This window comes from Neolamprologus brichardi, chromosome 18, assembly GCF_056152115.1.
Source record: "Neolamprologus brichardi isolate AB-2024 chromosome 18, ASM5615211v1, whole genome shotgun sequence".
In the NCBI taxonomy this organism is placed as follows: domain Eukaryota; kingdom Metazoa; phylum Chordata; class Actinopteri; order Cichliformes; family Cichlidae; genus Neolamprologus; species Neolamprologus brichardi.
Window position 1 is genome coordinate 14,916,734 of NC_142121.1, and position 26,921 is coordinate 14,943,654.

The 26,921-nt window shown below is 38.3% G+C and overlaps 4 protein-coding genes across 7 annotated transcripts in view; 1 reads left to right on the forward strand and 3 right to left on the reverse strand.

The window, feature by feature from the left end:
- The window catches only part of LOC102795976 (guanine nucleotide exchange factor VAV3-like), a 58,052-nt gene extending 54,018 nt beyond the window's left edge, over positions 1-4,034 (reverse strand). For all 3 annotated transcript variants that reach the window (XM_087831406.1, XM_087831405.1, XM_087831407.1), the window contains exons 1-2: positions 3,710-4,034; positions 134-250 (exon numbers count right to left, since the gene is read on the reverse strand). In XM_087831406.1, coding sequence (XP_087687532.1) covers positions 134-250; positions 3,710-3,913 — 321 coding nt within the window. In that variant the 5' untranslated portion in view covers positions 3,914-4,034. The remainder of the gene's footprint in view (positions 1-133; positions 251-3,709) is intronic.
- A 1,817-nt stretch (positions 4,035-5,851) lies between these two features.
- Positions 5,852-13,961, forward strand: dcaf8 (DDB1 and CUL4 associated factor 8). The gene is made up of 13 exons (XM_006792263.3): positions 5,852-6,097; positions 6,598-6,671; positions 6,771-6,866; positions 7,028-7,680; positions 8,217-8,357; positions 8,451-8,545; positions 8,798-8,908; positions 9,053-9,183; positions 9,624-9,731; positions 9,870-10,000; positions 10,214-10,333; positions 11,119-11,235; positions 11,531-13,961. The coding sequence occupies exons 2-13, from the start codon at positions 6,635-6,637 to the stop codon at positions 11,636-11,638; spliced, it is 1,848 nt and encodes a 615-aa protein (XP_006792326.1). The 5' UTR covers positions 5,852-6,097; positions 6,598-6,634; the 3' UTR covers positions 11,639-13,961.
- A 1,706-nt stretch (positions 13,962-15,667) lies between these two features.
- Positions 15,668-25,525, reverse strand: ndc1 (NDC1 transmembrane nucleoporin). 2 transcript variants are annotated; one of them, XM_087831659.1, is made up of 18 exons: positions 25,397-25,525; positions 22,891-23,011; positions 22,710-22,811; positions 22,013-22,187; positions 21,796-21,922; positions 21,177-21,285; positions 20,507-20,558; positions 20,271-20,403; positions 19,641-19,733; positions 19,461-19,542; positions 19,014-19,175; positions 18,640-18,891; positions 18,297-18,409; positions 17,843-17,893; positions 17,210-17,273; positions 17,018-17,118; positions 16,626-16,786; positions 15,668-16,521 (listed from the first exon to the last, which is right to left on the reverse strand). In XM_087831659.1, exons 1-18 carry the CDS (start codon positions 25,433-25,435, stop codon positions 16,458-16,460), a joined length of 2,001 nt encoding a protein of 666 aa, XP_087687785.1. In that variant the 5' UTR covers positions 25,436-25,525; the 3' UTR covers positions 15,668-16,457. The 2 variants fall into 2 exon arrangements, with proteins under 2 accessions (XP_087687785.1, XP_087687786.1); XM_087831660.1 differs by lacking the exon at positions 17,843-17,893.
- Positions 25,526-25,882: 357 nt separating this feature from the next.
- zgc:113691 (uncharacterized) lies at positions 25,883-26,688 on the reverse strand. Its single transcript, XM_006792418.3, has one exon. The coding sequence runs from the start codon at positions 26,686-26,688 to the stop codon at positions 25,930-25,932; it is 759 nt and encodes a 252-aa protein (XP_006792481.2). The 3' UTR covers positions 25,883-25,929.
- Between the last annotated feature and the right edge of the window lie 233 nt (positions 26,689-26,921).

Sequence of the window (26,921 nt, forward strand, 5' to 3'; positions counted from 1 at the left end):
AACTAATTTACAGACTTTTATAAATGATTCTAATGACTGTATGAAAGGAGAGAAGAATGTTATGATACATGAAATTACTGGACTGTTTCATAGTGCAACGTTAGAAAATCATAATGACAGAAATGGGTGCTACCTTTCCAAAGTCTCGGACATCGAAGAGATCAAAGGCTTCAAATAAGTCACTCTTCTTCATCCCAAACACATCACAGCAAGAGGCCAGAAATGTCCGAATGTTTTTCAAGCACAGGAACTGCAAAGGGCAGAAACAGACTGTTATATAACATAAAAAGTTGTATGTAGATAGATTTAATTTTACATTGTTTACATTCTTTGTAACTAGTTTTTGTTTAACCTCCTAGGACCTGGCGTCCACATATGTGGACATCACATTTTGGGTTATTTAGACCAAAATACTCAATTTTGCTCTACAAGGGTCTGATATCTACTTATGAGGACATTATAGTGCTACTGTTCTATCAAAATTTTAAACGAATATCCTCATATGCGGCTCTTATTTTTCTTAAAAACAAAAATAAGGTAAAAAAAAAATCTGGTAATTCTTTGTTTTTACATTCATCTTGTCCCAATATGCCCAAATATCAAAGAAAAATTAAAAAAGCATGTCGTGGAAGAGTTCGGGTCTTAAGAGGTTAAATACATATGTGCAAACATAAAAAGCTGTTTTTAAGGCTATCTCAACCCAAACTCAATACAAATTACAGGTTTCAAGAGGGTTTCATCTCCACAAGATTTTTAACACTCATCATATCGAAAACCTAACACCAAAGTACAGTAATCTGACTTTTTTTTTTTTTTAAATAAACAATTGTACTTGGAATTATTTTGAAGAAACAGAAACTGCTGACAGCACTGTTTGCGGTTTTTCCTAGAACAACAGTTGTGCTGTTTCTGAAAATGCCTGTCGCTGTTAAATTAGTTACGTGGGATCTCATTTAATCTAGAGCTAGCAGACAAAAATTAAGTCAAATAAAAACTAAACTAACATGAGTAGATACCACAGTAACATTAAAAGTGTACTTTCCGTTGTTTGGAAAATAAAAACAAACTCTTTAACCTCCTTTGTAATGTAAATCAACTTTAATTTATAGCACCAAGAATTGAAAGTCCCTTTTCTAAACATTAAAGTAAACTACAGCCCCTACAAACTGAAAATGAAAAATGAAAGTTTTATACTGTGAAATGAAACCACCAACTATGTCCTCTGTTGGTGTCACTTCCTATTAGGATCTTTGTGTTAGTGGGAAGACGGCAGCCAACAGAAACATTGGACATAAAGTTCTGGTTTAGAGTTCAAGATACTGGTCTTTGTCTAGTTTGAGCCACTTCAGTTAAAAAGAAAATGTATACAGCACTGTTAGATCACCTCAGTTCATTTTTCCTGTCAAACACATTGCTGAGAAATGGCTGATTTAGAAACTGAATATTTAATAACTTAAGCAGTAAGTAAGAAAATTCTTGAGAACAGATAGACTTCTTTTTATCACATCAGCACATCATGGAGACGCCTGTAATCACCCCGCCGCCCCCAGGGGCCCTGTTTGTCTACGGAGGAAGTGCAAGAACATGATGGCTTTGCACCACCAACAGCCTCATACTTTTGAACACAGTCACAGCCCTGGTGCACATTCGTGTATTCACATTTAGAGTAACACCCAGAATCTCTGGCTCCACGATAATAAAAAGACTTTTTTAAACACCTTTTAAGTTTATTATTTTTCATTTTCAGTTAATAGTGGTCTGTTTGTGATTTGTTTAGCTAAGTTTACTTCCTGTTATATATATACTAGACTACTTTAAAAAGCTTTTACTTTGTATAACTTTGGAAGCAAATAAGAGAGGGAGTGGGCATTTGCGTATCCAATGCGTATTTGTTCATATTTGTTCATGACTGACATAGTCAAAATGGTTATGTGAATTGTTATTTGAATTTGTACCAAAACTCAGCATACAACACGGGTCTTGGGTAACCTTTCATCAGTACACTTTAGTCATGTTCACCAGTGCCCTTGTTTCTTTTTTCGAAGATAGCCCATCAGTAGATGACAATGAAAGAGCCATTTAAAATATGGAGCCCACTGACACACATGCCTTTTGCAACCATTGCCAAGTGGCCTACAGCTACAGGCTATGTCTATCCATTGTTTGGCCTGTTATGCCCTGGGTTTGCTTTAACTCTCTTTTAAAAAATATTAAAGAAAAGCACATAGGCACTGGTGAAGCAGATAGTGCAAAGCATAGCACATGTGCATAGTACAGTTTGTGAGACAGAGCCCAATCACTCATGCAGATCTATCACTACAAAAAACATATCATCATGATGATCATATCATGGTGACAGCTCATTTCAACCAAACTGCATATAATTTGCTTTTAGTGCCTATTTGATGTCAGCTAACAATTATAAAATGTATTTATGTGTGTGTGTGTGTGTGTGTGTGTGTGTGTGTGTATGCATCACGTCACTGTCTTTTTATGGTGTATTATTAACGGTTTCTTTGACTTTAATCGTTCATTACTCTTTCAACTAGATGCAGAAAGATCTAATCACCTGCCTGAGTATGCTGCTGAACAGGAAGTGCTGCTGTTACAGTAACTTAGGAGCACAGAAAACGTATAAATACATTGGTAACCACGGCAGGCTTTAATTATGTTTGTAGGCACACCTGCAAATACATATATTACACCAAGGAAGATGCTTTTAATTTAAAACATTAAATTGTTATGTTTTGTTTTATTTTATTTAACTGGCCAAGACAGTAATGCAAGAGATTTAAATAAAAATTAGCTTAAAATTATTACACATGTCATATGCCATCAAACCAAACGGCAAGCCACTGCACAAAATGTAGTTTCCCAACTAATGGGTGGATCAAAGGCAGGATTTTATCAGATGCCTCCAGAGCCTTCAGCTCCTGAAGGGTTACTGCATGAGCAAGGAGAAGTCTATTTGGACAATTTCTTAGTGTTTCACAAACCAGACAAGTTTCACACAAGCTAAAGAACTTTATCCAGAAAAAAACAAAGATCAAGACACCAGAACAGGACACAGAAAGTGAAACATCATCTTCACAATAAAAGAAAAGGGTAAAGATATCTGTCAGAGGCCACTCCACGGCTTTAGTGAAACTTATCTGTTGGACCCAAAGCCAAATAAGACAGGACACAAATAAAACAGTGTGTAACAGATGGAAATAATCTAAAGGTCGCCTTAAACTGCAAATCTTTAGAATTTGCGGTTTTATTTTGAAAATATGGAATAACTTAAAGGGAAAATCTCACCTAAGTCTGCATTAAACCTTCAATAAAACTGGAACAGGCTTCTGTACCCTAATTACTGTAGCTCCTTGCAGGCAGAACAACAAAATATAAAACGCCCTAATATAGCTTCCACCATTTCTTTTCCATGTATTTAGGAACCTTATTTAGAATTGCTACAGCCTGATCTTCTTAATAAGGAGCTGCAAATATGTCTTTGTCCACTTTCACACATTTTTGATTAGGCGTCCTCTTCCACCAGCGGAACTACTTTGGTTCTTTACCAGTGGTTATTGGGCTAATAAACTTAACCCCGACTTTCCTGGACACCACTATAGGTTTAGCTTATGGCATGCTAGTGAACGCATGAATTTGATTTCACAATATTTTTTACAAGTAATTCGTAAAGTAGCGCATAAAATGATGGATGTACCTGTGACATTTGTGGCCTGAGATTGATCTCCTTTAGGTTGATAGTGTGGGGTCTTAGGTTGTTGAGTAGCTGGCACAGCAGCACCCCGTCCCGCAGGGTTTGCGCCAGGTCGAACACCTGCGCCGTGTCCGCAGTTACCCGGTGGTTCGCAGGCAGCACGTTGCAGCTGATCAGCCACATCGCACATTGCCTCCAATACTCCATGTTGGCGAAGAGCGGAATAAACCGCAGGCCAATGCTAAATTTAAAAACTTTGTCCGCTTATGAAGTCTGTGCACGGCATGGGGAAGAAGCTGCGTCCTGAGCCATCCGCATGTCTCTTCAAACTCCAGCATCGCCTCTGGAGGACAGACGAGCCGCTACAACTTATGAAAGCTGCACAGATGGGGGTGGCTGTTCTGAAACCCCCTGTGTTTGAGTGAACTTCCTCTTCCTTATTTTGTAATCTTTCCGTTCCTAAGCCTCTTGTTTTGCTTGTTTGTTTGTTTTCTTAGTTATGTCCCCTTATTTATGAAACGAGTCATGTGCAGAATTTAACGAAAAGAGCTGTGGAAAATCAGGTCTTTGTAAGGTGTCTGTGCGTTTAACACATGGACAATTGTTTAATCATACGTCTGAGGCTGTGCAGAAATGTTCTCATGTTCGCCACATCTCTGTGAAAGAACATTGATTCACCTTTTTTAAACTTTAATTTTTCTACTAAAGTTGCAGGCAACGGATAAAAAATATTTATATTTACTCATAGAGTTGCTGGTTTCTTTGTATTTGAGGCACTGTCAGTGATCATTCGCATGTTTCAATTAGAGCAAAGGGCAAATCACTTGAAACAGGTTTAGTTCTTCTGCCACCATAAACACCACTTGAAAAGTCAGACGACCGCAGTCAGTGCCCTATACTGGCCAGACGGCTATGCACTGATATAGGGAACAATATAAAAAGACGTGGCTTCCATTATGCATCAAAAGTATTGGTATTGGTATTGTCAGAACTCAATAAGCATGCGTGCAGTTATCAAAGATCGCGATTTTTATGCCGTGATAACGCCAGAGCATTTTACAGCAACCTGTAGGGGGCGCCAGAAACGTACAAACTTTCTTCAAAATCCTTGTGGATTACAGCGTACTCGACATAATTGTCATTTTATGACAGTTGTGTTATTTGTGAACCCGGGCTTTGTGGACACATATACCTTGGCCTTATAGGTGAAAATAAAAAAAAGTCCCAAAATTAAAAAGTCCCAATCAGCCACATGCACTAAAGTTCCCCTACCCAGAAGACTTGGAAATTTAAGGCTACCATGATGGATGGAATCTAATTTACATTCTGTGGAAAATTGAATATGGATAAACTGAGCAACATACACTCAACAGTCGTTCCTTCGAGGTCTCCTCACAACAGGCATCTCGGTGAACTGTATAAATGAATAAATACGCTTGTGCTAGTAGTATCATCGTTAGACTGAACTTGGATCATTCCAGTCTTTGTTCTGTGCTCTAAAGAATCACATGGCCTCCGGTGTTATTCTTGCTGTTTTCAATTGGTCTTGACCTTAATAACTTTTTTATTTTGTTCAATAGAAAAACATTTAAATGAAATTATTAAACATTTGCCATTTCTTTTCAGTGTTTTGCAAATTCTGCGTTTTGCTGATGTTCAATAAATGAAATGTTCACTTGAATTAAATATAAACTAATTTTAAGTATTATTAATGTGTTCTTATTTTTATTATCATCATCAATGTTATTATTATTATTATTATTATTATTGTTATTATTATTATTATTATTATTATTATTATTACTGTTGCCAAGGAAAAGAAGCGTTGATATGAAATATAACTTGTTCTCATTCAATAGCTTGTATTGTATTCCTGGCTTTTTTTAAAAAGATAATCTCACTTTGTGTGCTGTAGAAGAGATTCTGCCTGTTTCTTGTACTGTAATCAGTCAATATGACCCAAAGGTTTTTGCGCATATCGTCTTGTTCATATTATTATTATTATTATTATTATTATTATTATTATTATTATTATTATTATTATCGTTGTTGATGCCGATGGTTAATCTCTGCGTACCAAACTTCCGGTAGAAAAAAACATGCGAGCACGAAACCGGAAATGTAACTAGAAAAAAAAGAAAAAAAGAAAAAGCTGAACCGTCAAAACATAAACAGAGCAGGCAATCCTATGTGAACGCAGCTAGCTCGCAATATAGTCTGACTTTTCAAAAAAGCTTTATGCACGCATTCCTCATGTCGTGTGTTTTTCGTCATAGAGTTCCTAGTCAAGGCACTTAGCTCATTTGCTGAGTAGCGAGGTGGAGCAAATAAATCTGCAATAAAGATTAAGACTAAACTAAGAAGTACGCCTCGTCGGGCCTTCGACTACAGGTAACGCTAGCTGTGCTAGTTAGCGAGTATAAGCAATGCTAGCCGCTTGTTTGCATTTTGACCAGTAGCTGGTTAGTTGTGCACCACAACTTAGAAAACTGTGTTTTAGTTTCGACATTTGTTAGCCTCGAGTTTGCTAGGTAGCATTAGCTTATGGTAATAACTGTCAGGCAGTCAAGCAGTTCTTTTATACAGGACAATACATAGTTAAATATCACAAAGCAAAACAGGCCCGTGATTCGGCTAACAAACGTCTTAGTTTGTTTATATATTTACATGCAGCGGTGTATAGCTTGTAAAATTAGCCAGACTGATAGTTTGGAAGCTACGGGGCTAACAGGTAACTTGTACCCTATTGCAAATAGTGTCAAGTCGCTATTTGGCAAGAGCTTATCAAATGAAAGCCGTGGCGTCGCCTCGTTTATAGCACACAAACTGTCCAGTCTGATTTTGAGTAGTTGTCAGTGCACCATTAATTTTGTTTTTGTGTCCAACACGAGGTTGTACCTCGGGTCGACGCAGGACTTCACAGATACAATGGCTGAGGCTGACGGCAAATCCACGGTGCTTAACGGTAAAACAAGTCAGTTTATATACTAATGACAGCAGTGCATGGTGTCATACTCCGCAGCAGTCATCAGAGTTCATCAGAGAAAATGTTTGGCTTCAATAGGTGGCTCTGAAGAAAAGGAGCCTGGAAAAGACCAACACAAAGAGGGGGATGCCTCTGGAAGCAAAGAGGGGCAAACACAGTCTTCCTCTCAAGATGGTAACTCTTATAGTTTTAGTATGGTGGAAAAATTTCATAATGAGTTTTTCCTACTATATATGACTAACCATCTACATATTTGTCTTTTTTTATGTATTTTATGAATCTCCCTATGTGACAGTGTTGCTTTAACCTTATATTGGGCTTTTCTATTTCCATAGCTCCCAAAGAAACAGCTGAAGCATCTGGAGACAAATCTATGCCAGATGTAGAAGGAGAGACGGGCACAACCAGGGAGGGAGAAGAGGATGAAGATACAGACAGCATGGACGGCAGCGGCCTCTACTCTTTAACTGAGGATGGTGAAAGGGAGAGCGAGGGAGGAAGGCGAGAGAAGGCCAAAGAAAAAGATGGTGGGAAAAGGGCAGCTAGAAAGAGAAACAGACCTGGCGGCGGCACTAACCACTCCTCAAGTTCAGATGATGATGATGACGACGATGATGATGAAGAAGAACAGAAAGATGATGACGACGACGACGATGATGATGAAGCTATGGAGGCATGGCTTGGGGCAGAGCTCCGTGACATGCGTGGTCCTGTGTGGCGGGCGGTACCCTCGCTGCGCTCCAGAGAGATCGGCAGGGACTCACACCAGTTTGTGAGGCGCGTGTGTGGGGCTCGTGGCCTCGTGCAAAGGCTGGAGCTCCAAGGCCGATTAGAGAGGCATACAGGTTGTGTCAACACATTGCACTTCAATCCATCAGGCACACGCCTGGCATCAGGCAGCGATGACCTGCGTGTGGTGATCTGGGACTGGGCCATCCGTCGTGCTGAACTGGAGTTTGACAGTGGACACAAGAGCAATGTCTTTCAGGTAAAACACAAAAATAGGACTACAGTAGAGGTTCATTATTAGTTAGTCCTTTAGTTATTTTTCCAATTAAATGTTAGTAATAGTAATGTGTTAGAGTATTCTATACAGCAGAAGGAAAAATCTGTGGGGTTTTTTTTAATGTTATAAAAACTTCAGTTTCCTTCAAGAGTTAATAAGATAATGTTTAAATTATTGAGTAGTTGTTTAATATTCTCTTCTTCTCTTATTTGATTGTTTCATCTGTTGAGACAAAATAACTAGCTTTCTGGGACTTTTTCTTATAAGAAGCGATAATCATTATACCACAGAAACAGTGATAAAGAAGTAGAATGTGGAAACAAGACTAAGTTAGAGACAAGCAGTAAATTTCTATTTGATGATTTATTTATTGTTTTGTATTATTTTATAATAATCCATTATTAAAAAAAAAAAAAACTTACAAGACAGATTGAAGTGACTAATTCATAAGCATAATTTAATCAAGTTAAATTGTGGTTGTAAAATGCATGATTGGGCTACCCCTGGCTTTAATTTAGGCAAAGTTCCTGCCTCACAGTGGGGACTCCACCTTGGCCATGTGTGCTCGTGATGGTCAGATCAGAGTGGCTGAGCTTTCTGCCACACAGCGCTGCAAGAACACGAAACGGGTCGCACAGCATAAAGGCGCTGCACACAAGGTCTGTGAGAGGAAATCTTTGTCCAGTGGTGTTTAAGACTCTTAGAGACAGCTGAATTGGTATCATATCAATTTTTTGTTTTGTATTTTTTAGCTGGCCCTTGAGCCAGATTCACCTTGCTCCTTTCTGTCAGCTGGAGAGGATGCTGTTGTATTTGGTATTGACTTGCGTCTAGACCGCCCTGCCAAGTAAGAGTCAAGATTTTTTATTATCATTATGTATTCACATAACTGAATTCTGTGCAATGGCTCTCAGCTAAGTGCTATTAAGTTTCACATTCAGCTAGTTTTGTCACAGTGAGTGTAGAGTGAGACTTGCTGTGGATTGACAAAACTGTCTTGCGCACCATGTGAGCAAAACACATAAACAGATAAAACATTTTTAGGTTGATCGGTGGTAATACTGGTGTTCTTTTGTGTCTCCTTGTATCTTTGTGGTAGTAAACTGGTGGTTGTAAAGGAGGGTGATAAAAAAGTGGGGCTGTACACCATCTTTGTGAACCCAGCAAAGACACACCACTTTGCTGTTGGCGGGAGAGATCAGTATGTGAGGTATGAACCAGGGAATAGTAAAAATGCTTTTTTCCCCACTCTAAAGAATCCATTATCATTGTGGTATGATACAATTTTGTCACTTAAATGTTATTCTTTGACTCTTTTTCTCTTCTCACAGTATTTTGCTTTCACTTTCTTTAGGATCTATGACCAGAGGAAGATTAATGAAAATGATAACAATGGTGTACTGAAAAAGTTTTGTCCCTCACATCTGGTATCCAGTGAGTCTAAAACCAACATAACCTGCCTTGTGTACAGTCACGATGGCACAGGTAAAATAAGTTTTCTCATTCTTTTCTTATTCTATTATGAACATTTTTAGAAATATTTCTTAAAAATAAGGACACAGACCCTTGATAATTCCTCGATCTAGTCTTTTTTTTTCTTTCCTTTTTTTTTTAAAGTTCAAACCTCTTCCCTTCTTGTGTGATGTGATGCAACCACTGTGCAATCTCAGTGACATTGAAATAGAACTAGGAGTTAGCTCACTGACTAAAATTCTAGGATTTTTCTTCTTCTGAAATGCATATCTTTTGTAGAAAACCAATAAGGTCAGATAAAGTGCCAATTACACCAATTTATCAACTTTTGGCTTGGCATATATCAATGATGTGTGTATAGTCAAAAGTTATGAAAGTCATGACTAGCTTCTGCCTTTATTGCATTAAAGGAAATTAAGCAAATGGCTGTTTGACATTTTCTGTATGTCCAGAGCTCCTGGCTAGTTACAATGATGAAGACATCTACTTGTTTGACTCCGACCACAGTGATGGGGCAGACTATCTCAGGAGATATAAGGGTCACCGCAATAATGCCACAGGTACTACTTTTTAAAATTATTTTAAATAAGCTGTATAAGGTATAGACAACTCTACAAAATAAAGCTGTCAGCAGGTCATTTTGAGTTTCTGGCATTGATATAATACCATCCTCTCTTTTCATTACCTCTTGCTCACAGTGAAGGGGGTGAATTTCTATGGGCCATGCAGTGAGTTTGTGGTCAGTGGCAGCGACTGTGGGCACATCTATCTATGGGACAAATACTCTGCTCGTATTGTCCAGTTTATGGAGGGAGACCGAGGAGGAGTGGTGAGTCAGAGTGGGAAAGTACCACAGATTTTTTTTGAATGAGACAACTTTGTAAGACCCTTTAGATGTTGAAGGGTTCACTCCAATAACTTGTTTTTAGTAGCAATTTGCAGCATCAGACTTATGTATTTATACTTTTAAGTTTTCATTTTTATATATAAATTAGAACATCAATGTGTTATCTGCTGTACATTTCACCTTTGAAAACCACAGGTGAACTGTTTGGAGCCACATCCACATCTGCCAGGTATGGCTACCAGTGGGCTGGATCATGACATCAAACTGTGGGCCCCCACAGCTGAAACCCCCACAGGACTCAAGGGTCTCAAAGAGGTATTGTGTCCTGTTTTATTGTGTGAATTCAGACAAATGAATGTTTTACAATGGTGTAATTGTGATATTTCAGATACTCACACAGATTTTTAATGAATCCAGTTTAAGATTTTATCTAAACTACTGAAAGTGAAAACGGAAGTAAGTGTGCCCCAACACATTTGCCTGTTTGACTTTAAAACCTAATGTGTACAGACCTAATTTCATCTGTACAGTTGCTATTTATGTGAGAAGCCGACCGCTTGTGTGTTGTGTAACTCCACTTTGTCCACTCTGTGGGTAAAAAGTACCCATTGTTTAGCATTAGAGGACCAATGTTGAAACATGGAAGCCTCACACCCAGAATGAAACAGATATGTTATAACTGTTTTATTTATTTATTTATTAGTCACTGTGATAATTGAAAATTTTCATCATACAGTACCTTTAGACCTTCCTTCCGGGAAATCTGACTGCATTGTTAGGCTGCTGGGTTTTTTTGTTTTTGTTTGGTCTGGAAGAGGCGTTACACCAATTCTTTAGAAAGAGATCAGCAAATGACATTTACTTGGTTCACAAATGGTAATGAAGGATTTAACCTACTGTAATGGGTAGATGAATGTTGGCTAAACAACCAGTAACAAAACAGCTACTCTTGGTCTTAAATTAATTTCAGTGGTAATATAATTGTATTAAATCTTACTTTATAACATATACTCTCTTTGTATTAAGGACATGGACATGTTAGCTAATATTACACACTCTCTGTCCTCCATATTCACACTCGTTTTGTTTTGTTTGAAAAGGTAATGAAGAAAAACAAACGGGAGCGTGACGAGGACAGTGTGCGCCACGGCGATCAGTACGACACCCAGCTGTTGTGGTTCCTGATGAGACACATGAGAAACAGAAGACCTGCAAGGGTGAGATCTCAACAAGTCCAAAATTACTTTCTTTTTTGGGGGTGGGAGTTGGACAGGGATTGACAGGGAAGAGTTAATATTTTTGAAAAAAGTTATGAAAAGTGTCTTTAGGGAAGCAATTTTCTAATACATCTATGTAATGTCTCTGCAAAAATAATTTATGTTGGACGAAAATCTGAAAAAGTACCAATCCAATATGTTGAAAATGTTTCAGTTTTCTGAAAAGAATAGATGGGATGTTTGCATGTGACTCATTTAACTTGCTCATTGTCACTTTTCTCTGACTCAAATCCAGGCCCGCCGTGAGGGTGCAGATGCAGACACAGATGATTCTTGGAGTTCTCCAGATTCCTCAGATGAAGAGGACGGAGGTCCAGATCACGTCCAGTGCATGTCATCATGAGCCACACACATACATAAACACACACACATACATAAACACACTTTATTGCCCTTGAATTGATGCACATAGGCAAGCACTATTGACACACTGGCACATTCAAACACTGACGAGCCACAGACTTTTTTAACACACAAACACAGATAAACACACATTTACTTAAACATACTGTTGAAGCAGAGTGATAGTGACAGAGATGCTTAGCGCCAGGTTTCTCAGCACTTACGAGTGTGCATATGGCAACTACAGACACACTTCCAGAATCCTTTTCTAGTTTTGTTTTTTTGAGAATTTTTCAAAGAGGTGAGGTTAGTAACTGCTTTTACACCCATATGAACCATTTGGAGGTCCTTGGAGCCATTATACATCAATTAAATGCTCTGTCTAGGCCCAGAATGATGTACTGTGTGTATATGGCAACATGTACCTCCAGCTTTAGGCAACCTGTAGTAAGCTATACATCACCAGCACACAATCCCATTTCTCTTAGTAACACACCTCTTGCTTTTGACCTTTCTGTGTTGAGGAGGGGTTTATACACTCAAGCCATCCCCTAAATGTGACTTCCTTTAAAATTTGAACTTTGAGGGAGAGCCCAGCGGCCCCCGCTCCCAGTATCATACTGATTCTTAGGCTGTTAGCTCAAACAGCTGATTGCATCTATCACTTGTTTGCTCCCAGAGAAGTACTAACTCTCCACGTGCTGCATTATCCTACATGCTGCCCTCAGCCACTCCCTCCTCTCCTCCTTCCATCATCTGCCCCCATCACTACTGAGTGCACTTTGAATCAGGGATGCTTTAGTTTGAGACACAGACAAAATGTGCACTGAGTGTGTGATAGGAAAATCCAGTTTAGGTTTTTTTTTATGTTTGTTTTTTTTTTTTTTCTGAGACGGGGGTGTTTTGCACTTAAGTGTTTCATGACTTGAGAAGAGGTGGTTTCCTTTGTTTTGACCAGCCTTTCCTCACCTCTTTCTTCCTCTTCCTCCCTCAGTCTCTATTTAGTTCGCCTCTCAGTGATCACAGAAATTGAGAGGTAGAAGGTGTTCAGCATATGTGTAGGATTACGGACTGATTTGGGGCTCTGTTGGGGAATTTGTCATTTTAAAGAGCCAGAAACGACCTGGATTAATTGCAGTTGAAACACTGCCTAAGAGCCAATAGAGATGGGAGTGATAAAGGGCTGCAGATGTTTATGTGGTTCCTTAAAGAAATTTGGACATTAACTTTCATTTTCTTGCCATGAATCTTGAACAAGGGAGAAATGGCTAGCCTGGTTCAGTCCACATAGCAGCACATTTGAATCTCTCCACTTATCACATTTTATGTTGTTTGTTTAAGCTGTATGACAATCTTAATTGTCACTGAGGATGGTGGAGAGTAACCAGAAAGGAAGTTTTCTAGGCTTTGAGATTTGGCTTAAAGAATTGACATACAGTGTTATAACTTAGTGCTTATTTGTTGGTTTGGTTATCTCTGGACAGACCCAGCCTAGCCACATCCCTGGGTTGCATCCCCTTTGTATAAACTATGCTAAGTACCTGATGGTGTTAGCTTCACATTTAGTATATTTAATAAGCCTGACCAATGTATCATCTAGCTTATGGCAAGAACAACAACAAAAGAAAAGGTTTAAAAATGAATTCCACCTGAGCCAGGTCGGGTGTTAGCAGCCAGCACATCACTCCTGTCTCTGTGCTGTGTTGACAGCAGCTCAAAGATGAGGATGGGGGGAGGAGCAGAGTCAATATGCTTGCCAGTCATTTGTTGTGTGAGAGCGATAAAAGTCCAGCTTTTCTCATTTTCTATGAGAACTGTAGTTAGTTGAATTTATATGTATATATATAAATATATATTAAAACTGTAAAAAAAAGAAAGAAAAAAGAAAAAAACGACTTTAGCAAATGCTGTTTGACTTCAGAAAAAAATGTCAGAACATTTGATTGGTAATGATCCAGAGGTTTATATTCTATATGAGGACAAAATACTTTTAAAATCCAGAGAAAAACATGTCTTGACATGACCATTTTCTGTTTTTTTTTCCTCTTCTTATGACATCTCTGTTATAAACAGAACTGCTATCATTTCAAGTATTGACTTTTTTTCTTCCCAGAGAAACAAAAAGCAGTGTTTCCTTTCTAGATATCAATCCATGATTTGAGACAGTTCTATCCAGATGTTCCCACTGGCTAATTTGGGTATCTTGTATACATATTACAGCTTTTGATGAACAGTTTTTTTCCCACCACTGCCTAATATTGCGTTCTACCAGTTCAGTTGGAAATAAGTACGATTCGTGCAATAAACAAAAACAGTGCTCTTGATGTTGTCATTTTATGGTCTCATTCTTTTGCATTTGTTAAAATACTTGCTTGCCCTATTGTGTGTGTTTAAAATGTTGTCATTGGATTTGCAGAGACCTTTCTTTTGTGTCTTGTGGTAGCAAACTGGTGGTTGTAAAGGAGGGTGATTAAAAAACAGTGGGGCTGTACACCAGCTTTGTGAACCCAGCAAAGACACACACAGACCTGTTTAGGTTTTGAATGTTTCAACCACTATTGCTCTTTTTAAACTGTCTCATTTAAATGTTCATTGCTAAGGTTTACTAATTTCTAATGATGTACTCATGCACTTCATTGATGCTCGGTCAAATATGAAAATAACACAGACAATCTAAAATATCTCTTTTTGACTTTGACTCTCATATTCAGGTAAATTGGTCCATGGCTGCATAGATTTTAGAAGGGCATAAAACATGATTGTAGTACAATCATGAATATCATGCTGTTTATTAACAGATTGATTTTTAAATTGCCATTAATGTTGCTAAAATATGAAAAAATGTAACTTATAATGAATCTTAAACAGTTGGCAAAAAATAAGATGCACAGATGAGGACAGAATTATACGCCTGCCTTTGAAAAAGTTATGTTAAACAGAGAATTTCTTTTAAACACAACTTTTCCAAACATACTAGTTGTGTTTTTTTTGTTGTAGGAAGACAAAGTGAGGACCTAGACCATATTTGCTGACTCAAAGATCTTTCAGAATCTTAAGATATCCTCTTTTCTTCATGATTTTTTCTACATTGATGAGATTCCCAGCTACAGACCAGGGCTGCCTCCAGAACTTTTTCATAGGGGTGGCCACTAAAAATATTGGGGTAGCACAGCAATAACAGAATTTTCAGTTTTCTTATGCTGTTGTCAAATATACTTAAAACATATAGCAAAAAAAGAGAGAAAGAAAATAGTTCTATGCCTACTTAATTTCCTGTTATTAAAGTTGAAATCACTGAAAATACATACATATGAAAACCAAATATAATTTTTTTAATCCATAAAAACCTGTTTTCATTGATTGATTGTAGCGTGTCTTCCCCTCTTTTGTACTCCAGTTTATTGAAATTAGTACCAACATAGACAGTGTTGCCAGGGGGGAAAGCTAGCAAATTTTGGGGGGGTGGTCAGTGCCTGTCATTTAGCTGGAGATTTGCAGCAAATAAGGAATGTTTCCAGCGACCCCTTTAATCTATGCCATGAAAAACTGAGGCAGTGGTAGGTGAGTGTATATACAGTTGCTTGCGAGACTGCTGATTTCCATCTGTAATTGTAATCTGTTATTACAATTACAATAAAATTGCTGAACTCCATTTAGCTGCTGCAGTCTCAGGTTTCATGCTGTTTAGGCTGGATTCTAAAAAAGCTCAGTTATTGTTTATAGGTTTCTCCTACAAAGAGAACTCACAAATCCTCCAGTTTAATTAATGGAATTGCATTTTTCTTCCATATGTAGCCAGTTTGCACAACAATCAAAGCCCTCTGCTGTCTAATGTATAATTTGGGATTCTGGTGTGAGGGTTCAGTACTGAGGGAAGTAGCCCTGAGCAGAAAGCATTGATTGAAGTCTCCACTCCTACGCTTTTTGTTCATCATATATTTGACAACTTTGGCATGGTCTTTCCTTTCAATTACCTCCTCCGTCTTACGCCTGTGACAAGCACACATTTCTCCAAACCAGAGAAAGGATCTTCACGTGTTTTTATTCAAACAGTTTTTTGAGCAGAAACTTAAATTCTGGCAGTGACAACATTTATCCAGGCTTAAAACCTGCTGCACCAAACCTGTTCCTCTCACATGATAACCTCATTTATCATGGAAAGAAAAAAAAAAAAAAAAATCATACAAACAGGTAACATGTACAAAAGCTGGTGTCTAATTTGAAAATGTATTTTGCTGAGCTGATGCAGACAGCTGATCAGTTCTTCTAGGCAGGTGATTAGACTCAAAACCGGATCTATGAAAATGCATGTTCAGAATCCATTTCAGACACCCGTGAAGCCAAAAAAAAAAAAAAGCTCATTACAAAACAAAGACAGCTTCTTTGTTAGCACTCATGCCATCTCTTATCAACACCAACAATATTACTCAAGAGGACAGCAGCTGAAATATGAAATCCAAAGATGATGATGCACACAGAGCCCTTTGTAACTCATCCCAATCAACAAACGTCATATATGAATTTCTCACGTTTCCTTGTGAGAAAACAAATTTTATTTATTTATTTATTTTGAGCCTCTTACACTGTAGGGTAGATTAATCTCCTAAACACAAGAGATAACAGTCCTTCCACCCGTTTCAGTCTGTCTGTTTGGCTTCCTGCATGTGAGAGATGTGATCTCAACCATCAAATATAATCCCACGGTATAGTGCAGACATAAATATTAAAAGAGGCACTATCATGGCCTTTCATTTGTTGACATCTTTATGCACAAAAATCACACCGATAAGAATCTCAAGGCACGGCCAGCGTCAAATACATTACTCCTTGTACTCCAGAAACTGCTGCAATCTTTTCCGATGCTCTGCAGACAGCTGAACAGCACTGAGGATCAAACAAAAACACCAAGGGTTATAATACTCAGCATGCAGTTTTCTTTCTTCATCACACAAAATACTACTCAGATTTTAAATTGTAAGCAGCCTTACTTTAAGTGATCACCAAATGTGGTTGTTATCCTGTAGATGGCAGTCTTTAGTGTGGCCCTGAGAGCAAAGCGCAGCGTTTTGTATGTCGAGTCTCCCATGCTGCTGGTCGACCTGACAGGCTTACTGGAGGCATGGGGCAGCTTGAAGTGTCGATCGACAGCCTGCAGACGAGAAGGACAACTGTCCTGTACATGTACTACTTAAAATGGTCATTGTGCTTAATCAACCTGCGTTATAGTGAACTGGGCCCTATTAAAAATGGTCTCCTTATCCTAATGGAAAAGCCATTAGGACAATTGTTTCTACTGTTGTTCTGTTTCTACTTTAAGGGAGCACAAGAAAATCTCCAGCAAGTATATCCAGTATAGGTAAAATAATATACTGTAATTTACCTCTTGTAAGACCAGCATGCAGCTGAGGATGCTGGGTAATGTAGTCTGCACAACCCCAAACTGATCTTCAGAGAATGAGGCTTGAACAAGGTAAGACAGCCCTGTAATGGAGGGAAATCAAAGAAAATAAATGAATATGTGGGATGGAAATTGAATTCAAATCAGATGCAAGTATTCACAGTTTCTTCCTACCTTCCAAAGCCCAGATGTGGGCCTGACTGTCAGCAAAGAGAGCCTGACTCGAGGCTTCTGGGAGCTGCAACACACAATGTTAGCTAGCAGGATTTTTTTTCCCTTTAAATTAACAGATGCAGACTCAGAATGCTAAATTAGGAAGTTGTTAGTGGGGCACACTTAGTGTTACTACACTACAGCACTACAGCATGCAAGTGTGGTTAAAAGAAATACACATAAACCTTAGAAAGTAGACTAACCACATTAGTTTCTATACAGAGGAAGCAGGGAAATGCAAGTCGTGAGATTTTTCTCTGATAATCTCACTGTGTGATCAGAAAAAGGAAATCTCTAAGCATATACTCCAAGCACTACAACTGATTGTCACATGACCCCTTAATTCAAGCTCTAAAGGTAATTAGTATGCTCACTGTAAGAGCAAGATGGATAGAAAAGAGATGCATTAGTAATGCCTCCACCATTAGGTCCAGAACCAGGAGATAAATTAGTAATGGCTACTACACGAGAACGCTAGATTTGTTTAAAAAAAAAAAAAAAAGACAAATCTACCAAGCCAGATAAGAGCATGCCAGAGCCCCCCAGTGTGGAGAAGTTTAAGGGAGACAGCATGCACATGCCACACGTTCTTACCTTGTTAAACAAATACACTATCAGCACTCGCTTTGCCAAGAAATTTTTAACCTAAATGAGACAATTAAATGTAGAAGTGTTTTGGTGATAAAGTTTAAAAAAAGAAAAAAAAGACAGAGACTAACACAAATACTAGCTTTTCACACTTAACTCTGGGTCGAGACCCTGACTTAAAGTAAAAGCACACTTCTAACAATAACCATAAACAGGCTCCCGATTTGACACATTTCCCAGAACCTTACATCTGAATTTGTGATATCCCTGTTAATTTTCACATCTGTCCACCCCTGACTGTAGGTTTTTGGAAAACTAGAAAAGCTGGATGAAGTAGACCACAGCACTTGACTCCTGTTATATTATTCCTGAATTAATAAGTGTGAAAAGCCTTACGTCAGAAGCACAGTGCAGGACCAAAAACACATTATCATTTGGCTTTGAGACAAGGTTTTAGTACCTGTTCTCTTCTGTTCTGGAGGAACTGAGCCAGAAAACTTGGTTTGGAGGGTTCCTGCTTGTCACTGGGAACTGAAGCTGGTGATGGCGGGGGACTGCCATTAACCTGGGAATCTGTATCAACAGAAGCTTATAGCTTATAATGTACCCAAAAATGGATAAACCTATCAGACCACCCAACGTAAAAAAGTATCACTTCATTGCCCCCAAAAATGCCATCATTAAAAAAAAAGAAAAGAAAGGGAACTGTACCAGTCAACACATTCTCTCTTTTGTCTAACATTGCATTTTATTGTAGTTGTACGATCTGAATGACCTGACGGCTCCCATTATTCCCTACTCACCTGTGGATGTGGACCAGAGTTTGGGCACTCGCCTCATGATGTGGGGGCTCTGCACTGTGCCGTACCAAGGTGAGCCTTGCTCCACAGGAGCAGCAAGACGCCGCAGTGCAGGAGACATAAAAGGGCTGTCCAGATCAGGGGTGAACGGGGCTGTTAGAGGGCTCTGCTGGCCTCCAGCAATGGACCGAGCGAAGACTGAAGCTGGAGTTTTCATAAAAGCGGTAGGCCTTGGACTCATGAAATCGTCTGTACCTGAGGTTAGGATTACAAAAAAATTAAAATATACATACATGCCATAAACACACTCACACTATTTTAATAGACTGTTATACAGTTGGCTGACATGGATAGCCACTTCTGTGATACTAATGTACCTGATGTTTCAGAAGAAGTCTTCCTTTCACTCCCACTTGACAGTGATTTGGCCCTGCCATTGGTTGCTACAGTGTCATGATAGGCTACAAGTCTCTGGGTAAGATCAGCCAGCAGAGAGAGGCACTCTTTACTAATAGCATTCCAGTTATGAGGATGTCCACCTGGGAATAAATAAATAAGGAATACATTCTGAGCTAGATAAAAGCACAATCTGAATATCTGACATGCGTCAAGATTTATTCTTACAAAAGAACTATGGCTCCTGCCTTGCATGTTTGATGTTTGTGATTGATTTAACTAATCTGTTGGACGTGAGGTCAGAAGGAGCTTGACAGTTGACTACCAAAATCTACATATTATATGCCTGATGTCACAATCAGAAGAATGGGCTATACAGCTATAGAAATAATAAAAACTTCTTTTGTGCAAAGAAACTATGATCAGACCTGGTTGACTCAGACTGAAGACTTCACAGCGTCGTAATGGAGAATGCTGAGACAACAGAGCCAAGTCCTGCAAAGCTAGGAACTGAAATTTGGGAAAAGAGAGCACCAGAATTTGGTGATCAGTGGGGTTTAACCTAAAATGGATATGCTTGCAAGAATATAAATGTGCTTTGTACCTACTTTTAATAGCATTGGCTGCTTTTCAGTCAGTACTTTAGGAAGGCAATGGTCTGCATCCTCAGTAAAAGATGACTGCACAGGAAAACTGTACCCCTACAGAAGAAATGTATTATGTTTAATTTCATTTTATTATTTATTTATTATCTTTCATTAGAGATGCTTTTCAGTCCTTAGAAACCCATTGCCTTGACACTGCTGCCCCCTAGTGTTTCCAAGTTATTAAAAAATATAAATAGAAGTTGTGTAGACTTGATTATGGATGTTATTGTGGTTACTATGTACTGTTTTCCACTGACCAAAATCATTTTGAAATGGTCAGCAGAACCTGTGTATGAATGAAGGATATATAACATGACGCACACACACACACCTAAATTGACAACTTAAAAAAAAAAAAAAAAAAAAACAGTTTGTAAATAAATGGCAATTTTGAAATAGGTCAATCAATAGTTCCTAGAGGAACTGGATTCAAGATAGGATTTTTTATTTAGGAAATGTAATTATCACAGTATTAAAACAGGAAGAAACAACCTTCCCTCAATGACTTGTTAATGATAGTTAATATACTGAACAGCACAATTGGTTTGAAAATGTTTAGAGATCTAAATTTTGCCTTTAACTGATACATACCTCAGTGAGAAAAATCCTAAAGAGCAGCAGCATGATGTACCAAGTGAAGAGGAGAAAGGTGGCACTGATCCAGAGGTGGTAGAGGAGGGAGAGGTCCAGCAATCCAGCTATGCTGTCAAGAGGGTGGGCAGAGCTGGAAGGGTAGATCACACGTAACTATGATAATGCAGTGTTTTGCACGAGGCCAGCTGCTGATCAGGCAAAAAGCATTGCTAAGTATTTTCAATAACACTAACCTGCCCAAGTGAAGATTCAGTGTTTTACAGATCCATGTTCTTGGAATGTACCCTGTTAATATTAAATTTAAATAATGAACACTTCCAGTATGTTGTGCAGAGAAAGCCAAAATCCAGACTATCTATAGTGGGGTGTGTGTAATTATTCAGCCCCTGGAGTCAATACTTTGTAGAACCACTTTTTGCTGCAATTACAGCTGCCAGTCTTTTAGGGTATGTTTCTACCAGCTTTGCACATCTAGAGACTGAAATCCTTGCCCATTCTTCTTTGCAAAACAGCTCCAGCTCAGTCAGATTAGATGGACAGCGTTTGAACACTGCTGTTCAAACGCTGTCCAAAGTATTGACACAGGGGGGCTGAATAATTATGCACATCCCATTTTTCAGTTATTTATTTGTAAAAAATGTTTGGAATCATGTATGATTTTTGTTCCACTTCTCACGTGTACACCACTTTGTATTGGTCTTTCACGTGGAATTCCAATAAAATTGATTCATGTTTGTGGCTGTAATGTGACAAAATGTGGAAAAGTTCAAGGGGGCCGAATACTTTTGCAAGCCACTGTATATAGATATATATAGAGCTAGATATATAGATAGAGAGAGAGATAGAGAGCGCAATGGTGAAGTTTCATTAATGGCATTTTAATTAATTAAGGAAGTTACTTACCCAAAAAGTAATAAACAACAATGAAGTTCCTGACAGAGTAAAGTGCCTGAGTGGCACTGCACCTAACCACCAAAGGAAGAGATCCCTTGAAGCGAAGGTATTTGTATTGCTGGGGAAATAATATGTGAACATGAACAACAAATATTAACTCACACTAGACAGCTGCAACTTTTTTATTTATTTATTTATTTATTTTGGGGGGGGGATTTAAAGGTAAATGGACTGATTCTTATATAGCGCTTTTCTACTCTCCAGGAGTACTCAAAGCGCTCTATACAACATGCCACATTCACCCAGTCACACCCATTCTCACAAGCACTGACCCTAAACTGAGTGCTATCTAACCACATTCATATTCCGAGGGATGCATCGGAGAGCAACTTGGGGTTAGTATCTTGCCCAAGGATACTTGGCATGCAGACTGGAGGAGCCAGGGATCGAACCTCCAACCTTACGATCAGTAGGTGACCAGCTCTGAGCTACAGCCACCTCATTTACTTGTTTTGTCTCAGACAAATATGTTGGAGCTATTCGCAGTCAGGATACTAATTCTGATTCACTGTCACATGTGAGGCAGAATCACAGATAAACCAAGAACATTTTAAAGTCCACCGTTTACCTGAACAGTATGGAAGGAGACATAGTTCATGTTGTGGATCACACCCAGCAGACTGTGAGAGAATCCAACAAAAGCTCCACCCAGCAGAAGGATGAGATGATATTCATTCAGACACATCTGATGATAACTGTCAGGGTTGCAAATAAATGAAGGCAGTTAAACTGTGGAAGAAACGTTTAAAGCTCACAATCCAAAGCTTAGTGTGGTAGTCACTTACCCATCGGTCTGTGCACATGGGTGGCCAAGAGTTTCGTATCTAAATCCAATGGTAACAGCAGAACACCAAGCCACGATCATTCCCATGATGCAGTGGACCAGGGAGTTGACAAGCTGTCGAGGGTGGAGAAGCTGACCAAAGAGTGCGATTTTCGAGCATGCAATAGTTGGAATGACTGAAAGAAAAAATAGTAACAACAAAGAAGTTACATAACAGACAATTTTTTAGTGGAGTACCCATTATATTATATTATCATTTAAAACCTGAGTAAAGCTTATTAAAGTAATAGCTGGCCCCATGGATGTGTTAAACCGGTACTAAACGATCAGGTATTTTAGTTGTCCTGAAAAGAAAGTAAAACTTAACTCATTTTACTTTCATTTTGTTTTATTATATAATTTAAAGAAAAACATAACACTCATCTTTTTATCCAAGGGAGAAGGAATGTGTGTTTTTCATGTTGTGGTGTCATTCAACAAACTATTCCCTATTTAACAGACAACATTAGTCCACAATCAAATTATTTAATTCTGTTAAACTAATGATAGCATTTTATTTATTATAAGCTCTACCATAACACTGAACTGGTGACATTAATTCCAGCTTCACTAATGAAAATTTACATATGATCTATCCACATAACATTTTAGTAGTTAAGAAAATCTTTAGGGAAGTTTTGCAGCGCTCTGTGACTCACCTGTGTAATACTCAAAGTTCAAGAAACCAACCATGATGATCACTCCACACAGCAGGATGAAAGAGAAGATGGCAGTTGCACTTGTTAGCATGGAGAAGCATTCTGGAATTTAAAAAAAAAAGTGTAAGGTAAGCTTCATACACAGCTCTGAGTAATCTTAAAATGCAGTGTGGTGACTCACCTGATATGGTCTGGATGGGGTGGAGAACACTGAACTTGCTGAGGAACACAAAAATTGCTGTGCTGGGTGGCAACAACAGTACAGCCCAAGCAATACTGGCTGCAGCTCTCCAACAAATTACCTGAACAGAGCAGTCATTATTACATTATAGACATTATATAGTCCATCCTTGTCCATAGTATTATTACGTCTCATATTGATTACTGCAATTCCCTCTTATTTGGTCTCCCTAAAAGGTCCCTTCATCAACTCCAACTTCTTCAAAATTCTGCAGCTCGGGTCATAACTCGTACTCCGTCAAGAGCTCATATTACCCCAGTTCTTCAGCAGCTTCACTGGTTGGCCATAGAAGCCAGGATAAACTTTAAAATCTTACTTCTCACATACAAGTGTATCCATAAATCTGCTCCTTCCTATTTGTGTGACCCGCTTCACATCACCACTTTCCCGCCCTCTCAGATCCTTATCTGCTATTCATCTTACTGTTCCGTCTTATGGGGAACAGAGCCTTCAGTGGCTTTGTTCCTTGGCTCTGGGACTCTCTTCCTCCAACCATAAGAAATATAGACTCTCTTCCTGCATTTAAGTCACAGCTCAAAACACATCTGTTCAAACTGGCTTATTCACTTTAGTGCTGATTTTATCTGTTGTCAAGTTCTGTTTTGCAATTTTAACTTATTTTATGTATTTTTATGACTATTGCTCCTTTTATTAATTTTTCTCTTTTGTAAGGTGACCTTGGGTTTCTGAAAGGCGGCCTCATATAAAATGTATTATTACTATTATTATTATTAATCACCAAGTATTGGGAAAGAATAACCACTTGATTCAACGTTATAAAAAAAGAAATTTGAATCCATGTGAAAAGGTCTTTTTTTTTTTTTTGTCTTGCTTAAATTTCACATTCATGTACAGAACGTGTTCTGTGCTAAGCAGGTTGTAAAGGAAATCTCCAGAGAGCATGTAATTTAAAACAATATCTTCTGGGGTGTAAAATTCTGAAACCAAGATGCAAACATTCCCAATATTGCATTGCAATTCAATTTTCACAAAGAGTAATACCCATGTGGAACTGTTAAGGCCTTGTTAAAGGTGTTATGTTCAAAATTTAGTTTTTGTCTTGCTAATAATGCAATGAAGTGGCTTCTGTTGAATATAGGTAGCTGGTTTGTTTTTGTTTGTTTGTTTTTCCCTTTAGGCTTGTTTTATAGGAAAAGGTAGGTATGAACTTAAAAGTGGTTTTGAATGACTGTTACGTTAGTGGTAAAAGTGATTGCTGGTAACTTCTAAAAAAAGGTTACTCATATTTAATAATGGATTGCATTTATATAGCGCTTTTCAATCAGAATCAGAATACTTTATTGATCCCTAGGGGAAATTATTTTTCGTTACAGTGCTCCATTATAAACAAGGCACCCAAAGCGCTTTAAACTGTAGTAGATGACTTATTGTCCAATAATCTGTCAGACATATCTTGCATGAAAGACATCAAATCAGTTTGAATAGGAAACAATATTCCTACCACAAGATAGAAGCTGCAGTCATTTTTTTAGGCAAAGTCACTTTATATATTCTTTATTTCCCCCAGCTAAAAAGGCATATCTGGCCAATAGGGGGCGGATAAATGCAACAAACGTAACATAACAGCTCTATAAATATATTTAGGTGGCAAAAAAAACTGGATTGATTATAATCTAGAACACATTGTAGGTACAATAAGTCAGAGTCATTAGGATACATGAAAAACAGGTCATTTCTCTATCATATATATATATATATATATATATATATATATATATATATATAACGACTTCATAAATCCTATTGAGTACAGCCTATTTGCCAAAAAACCCATCAGACATTACAATAAATAAATAAATTTAAAAGAAAAAAGAAAGAGAAACATCATTAGTCAATTTTTGGCACGACATCTTCACTTCATTCAGTGTAACATAAATTGAAAATAAGTGAAAACATTTCAATTCAACATCAACAATTCTTTTTCTGTCATTGTTTGGTAGAAACTACGGAGGCCTATATACTTTCAATGTGAGCCCCCAGATGCCTATCGTTAATGTTTACAACATGCGTGAATCAAATATTTTCATATTTCAGTCAAATAATACAAATAATCACTAAGTTAATCTTCCTTAGTGTTTTTGCTACCAGAAAACACGCAATACTCAAGTTGCTATTTAACTGTCGGGTTTAACGTGTGAAATTTACATATCTGTATAGTTGTTACTAACTTCATATTTGTAAAGACACCTTTTCCCCTTTTACTTTGCTCGCGTTTCTTTATTTTATTTGAATAGCCTCCATTCGCACCTCGGTTTCTCAACTTTCTGTAAACACTTTTAAAGTTAATTTTAAATAAATAAAATCTGAAGATGTTCATTAGCTGCATTCAAAGAAGCTAGCATAAACAGACCTAAGTTTAGCAAGCTAGGAGACACGAAAAATCACTTTCTAAATAGCCATCTGGTGTCAGAAGAAAAACACTCACCTTGCGGATAAACCAGCAACTCTGCTCTGCAGAAAACATGTTGTTTAGATAAATGTATGCCTCTCTTTGAGAAGAAAACGACAATCAAAACTATTTACGCCTCAGTTTCCCATATCGCGCCACATGCATTCAAAGGACCTCTGAAGGACCCCGATTAAAAGCTGTCCATCTTCCTGCCTGCTGCCAGCGTTTCATATTCATTCAGTATATGGATTTAACGCTGGGTCTTGAACTAAAGATTGTACATATAAATTCTCACTGACTGGCACACGTACACTACGTTAAATTTCATCATTACATGAAGCTCAGCTTACAAATGTTTTCCTGAAAGGTCGACTTTCACCGATCCTAAAAATCAGGTTACGTTTAAATTATGCAAATGCTATTAAAACAACATTGTCACAAGATGGAATTACACAAGAACATAAATCAGCTTTAAAATTGTGTCTCATTTTACTCTCAGTCATTATGTATCATTAGTCCAGTAATTAGTTGCCATCTCAAGTGCAGAGAGTCAGTAGCTGTCACTGAAGTCAGTTCTGTATTCCTTTAGCTTCATCATGCACGAAAGCTTTCTTTCCGTGACTATAGCCGTTTCCGTAAGATGGGAAACTGTGTTTATCCAAAACAGTATTTTTGTCACTGTCCCGTGAAAATGGCTTTATCTCAAAAGCATTGGCTGGAAGCTTTTGGGTGGAACTGATGGACATGTCGGTTTGAACTGCTTTATGGGCGGGTGGCTTCAGTCCAGGTTTCTGTATTATTGCAGGGAGGGCAAGCTGTTCCCTATGGGACTTCTTGTCTTCCCACAACTTAAGCAGACGACGCTGGTTATTTGTCATATCCTTGAGATTTTGCTGTAATGACTGTACTTGATCCTCTAAAAGTGTTTTAGAGGTGACTGTGTTTGCCAACTCTGAGGTCAAGCCATCAATGGTCAGACTCAGTTTTCCAGCCTTTTCCACCAGGGAGTTGCACTCACGTTCTTTTTCATGCAAGTCATTGATTATGTCCTTGGTGGTCTTTCCATTGAACTTAGGGCTGCACTCAAGTCCAATTTCAGTACGAAGAGCCTTCACCTGTTTCCTCAGCTCCCTGTTGTCCAGAGCCAGAGTCTTCAGTTTCTGTTTCATAGCCTCTGTTGAACGCATCCTTGACTCATACTGCCTGAGCTTCTCTCTGAGAACGCTTTCTTTGTGCATGGCATCGTCCCTTTCTTTCCTGCATTTCTCCAAAAGTTTCAGCGTCTCAAATTTGGAAAATTTTTCACCTTTTCCATTTGAAGTGGCCATCCTATGGAAAGGTCTTCAAGTCACAATATATATGTCTATAGCTATAAAAATAACTAAAAGGCATTCCCCAAAAATGAGAACAAATAGCAAATCAAGTCCTCCTGTGTTGTGCTGATAAATCTACAAGTATGTGCAGCTGTCTAGACTTCTGAGACTGAGGCAGGTGACATTCCTCCAACAGGGTTACCTGTTTGACAGGCAGCTCCTGTGTAACTCAAAGCTGGGGCTAGAAT

Bases quoted from the DNA above. Each gene is read 5' to 3' on its own strand.
- dcaf8 (XM_006792263.3), top strand. From the start codon at position 6,635: ATGGCTGAGGCTGACGGCAAATCCACGGTGCTTAACG. The intron at 7,681-8,216 runs GTAAAACACAAA...GCTTTAATTTAG, and splicing joins ACAAGAGCAATGTCTTTCAG to GCAAAGTTCCTGCCTCACAG. The intron at 8,546-8,797 runs GTAAGAGTCAAG...TCTTTGTGGTAG, and splicing joins CGTCTAGACCGCCCTGCCAA to TAAACTGGTGGTTGTAAAGG.
- ndc1 (XM_087831659.1), bottom strand. From the start codon at position 25,435: ATGTTTTCTGCAGAGCAGAGTTGCTGGTTTATCCGCAAG. The intron at 21,923-22,012 runs GTAAGTGACTAC...CAACCCTGACAG, and splicing joins CCATGTGCACAGACCGATGG to TTATCATCAGATGTGTCTGA. The intron at 19,734-20,270 runs GTATGTATCAGT...TTTCTTCTGTAG, and splicing joins TTAGGATTTTTCTCACTGAG to GGGTACAGTTTTCCTGTGCA.
- zgc:113691 (XM_006792418.3), bottom strand. From the start codon at position 26,688: ATGGCCACTTCAAATGGAAAAGGTGAAAAATTTTCCAAATTTGAGACG.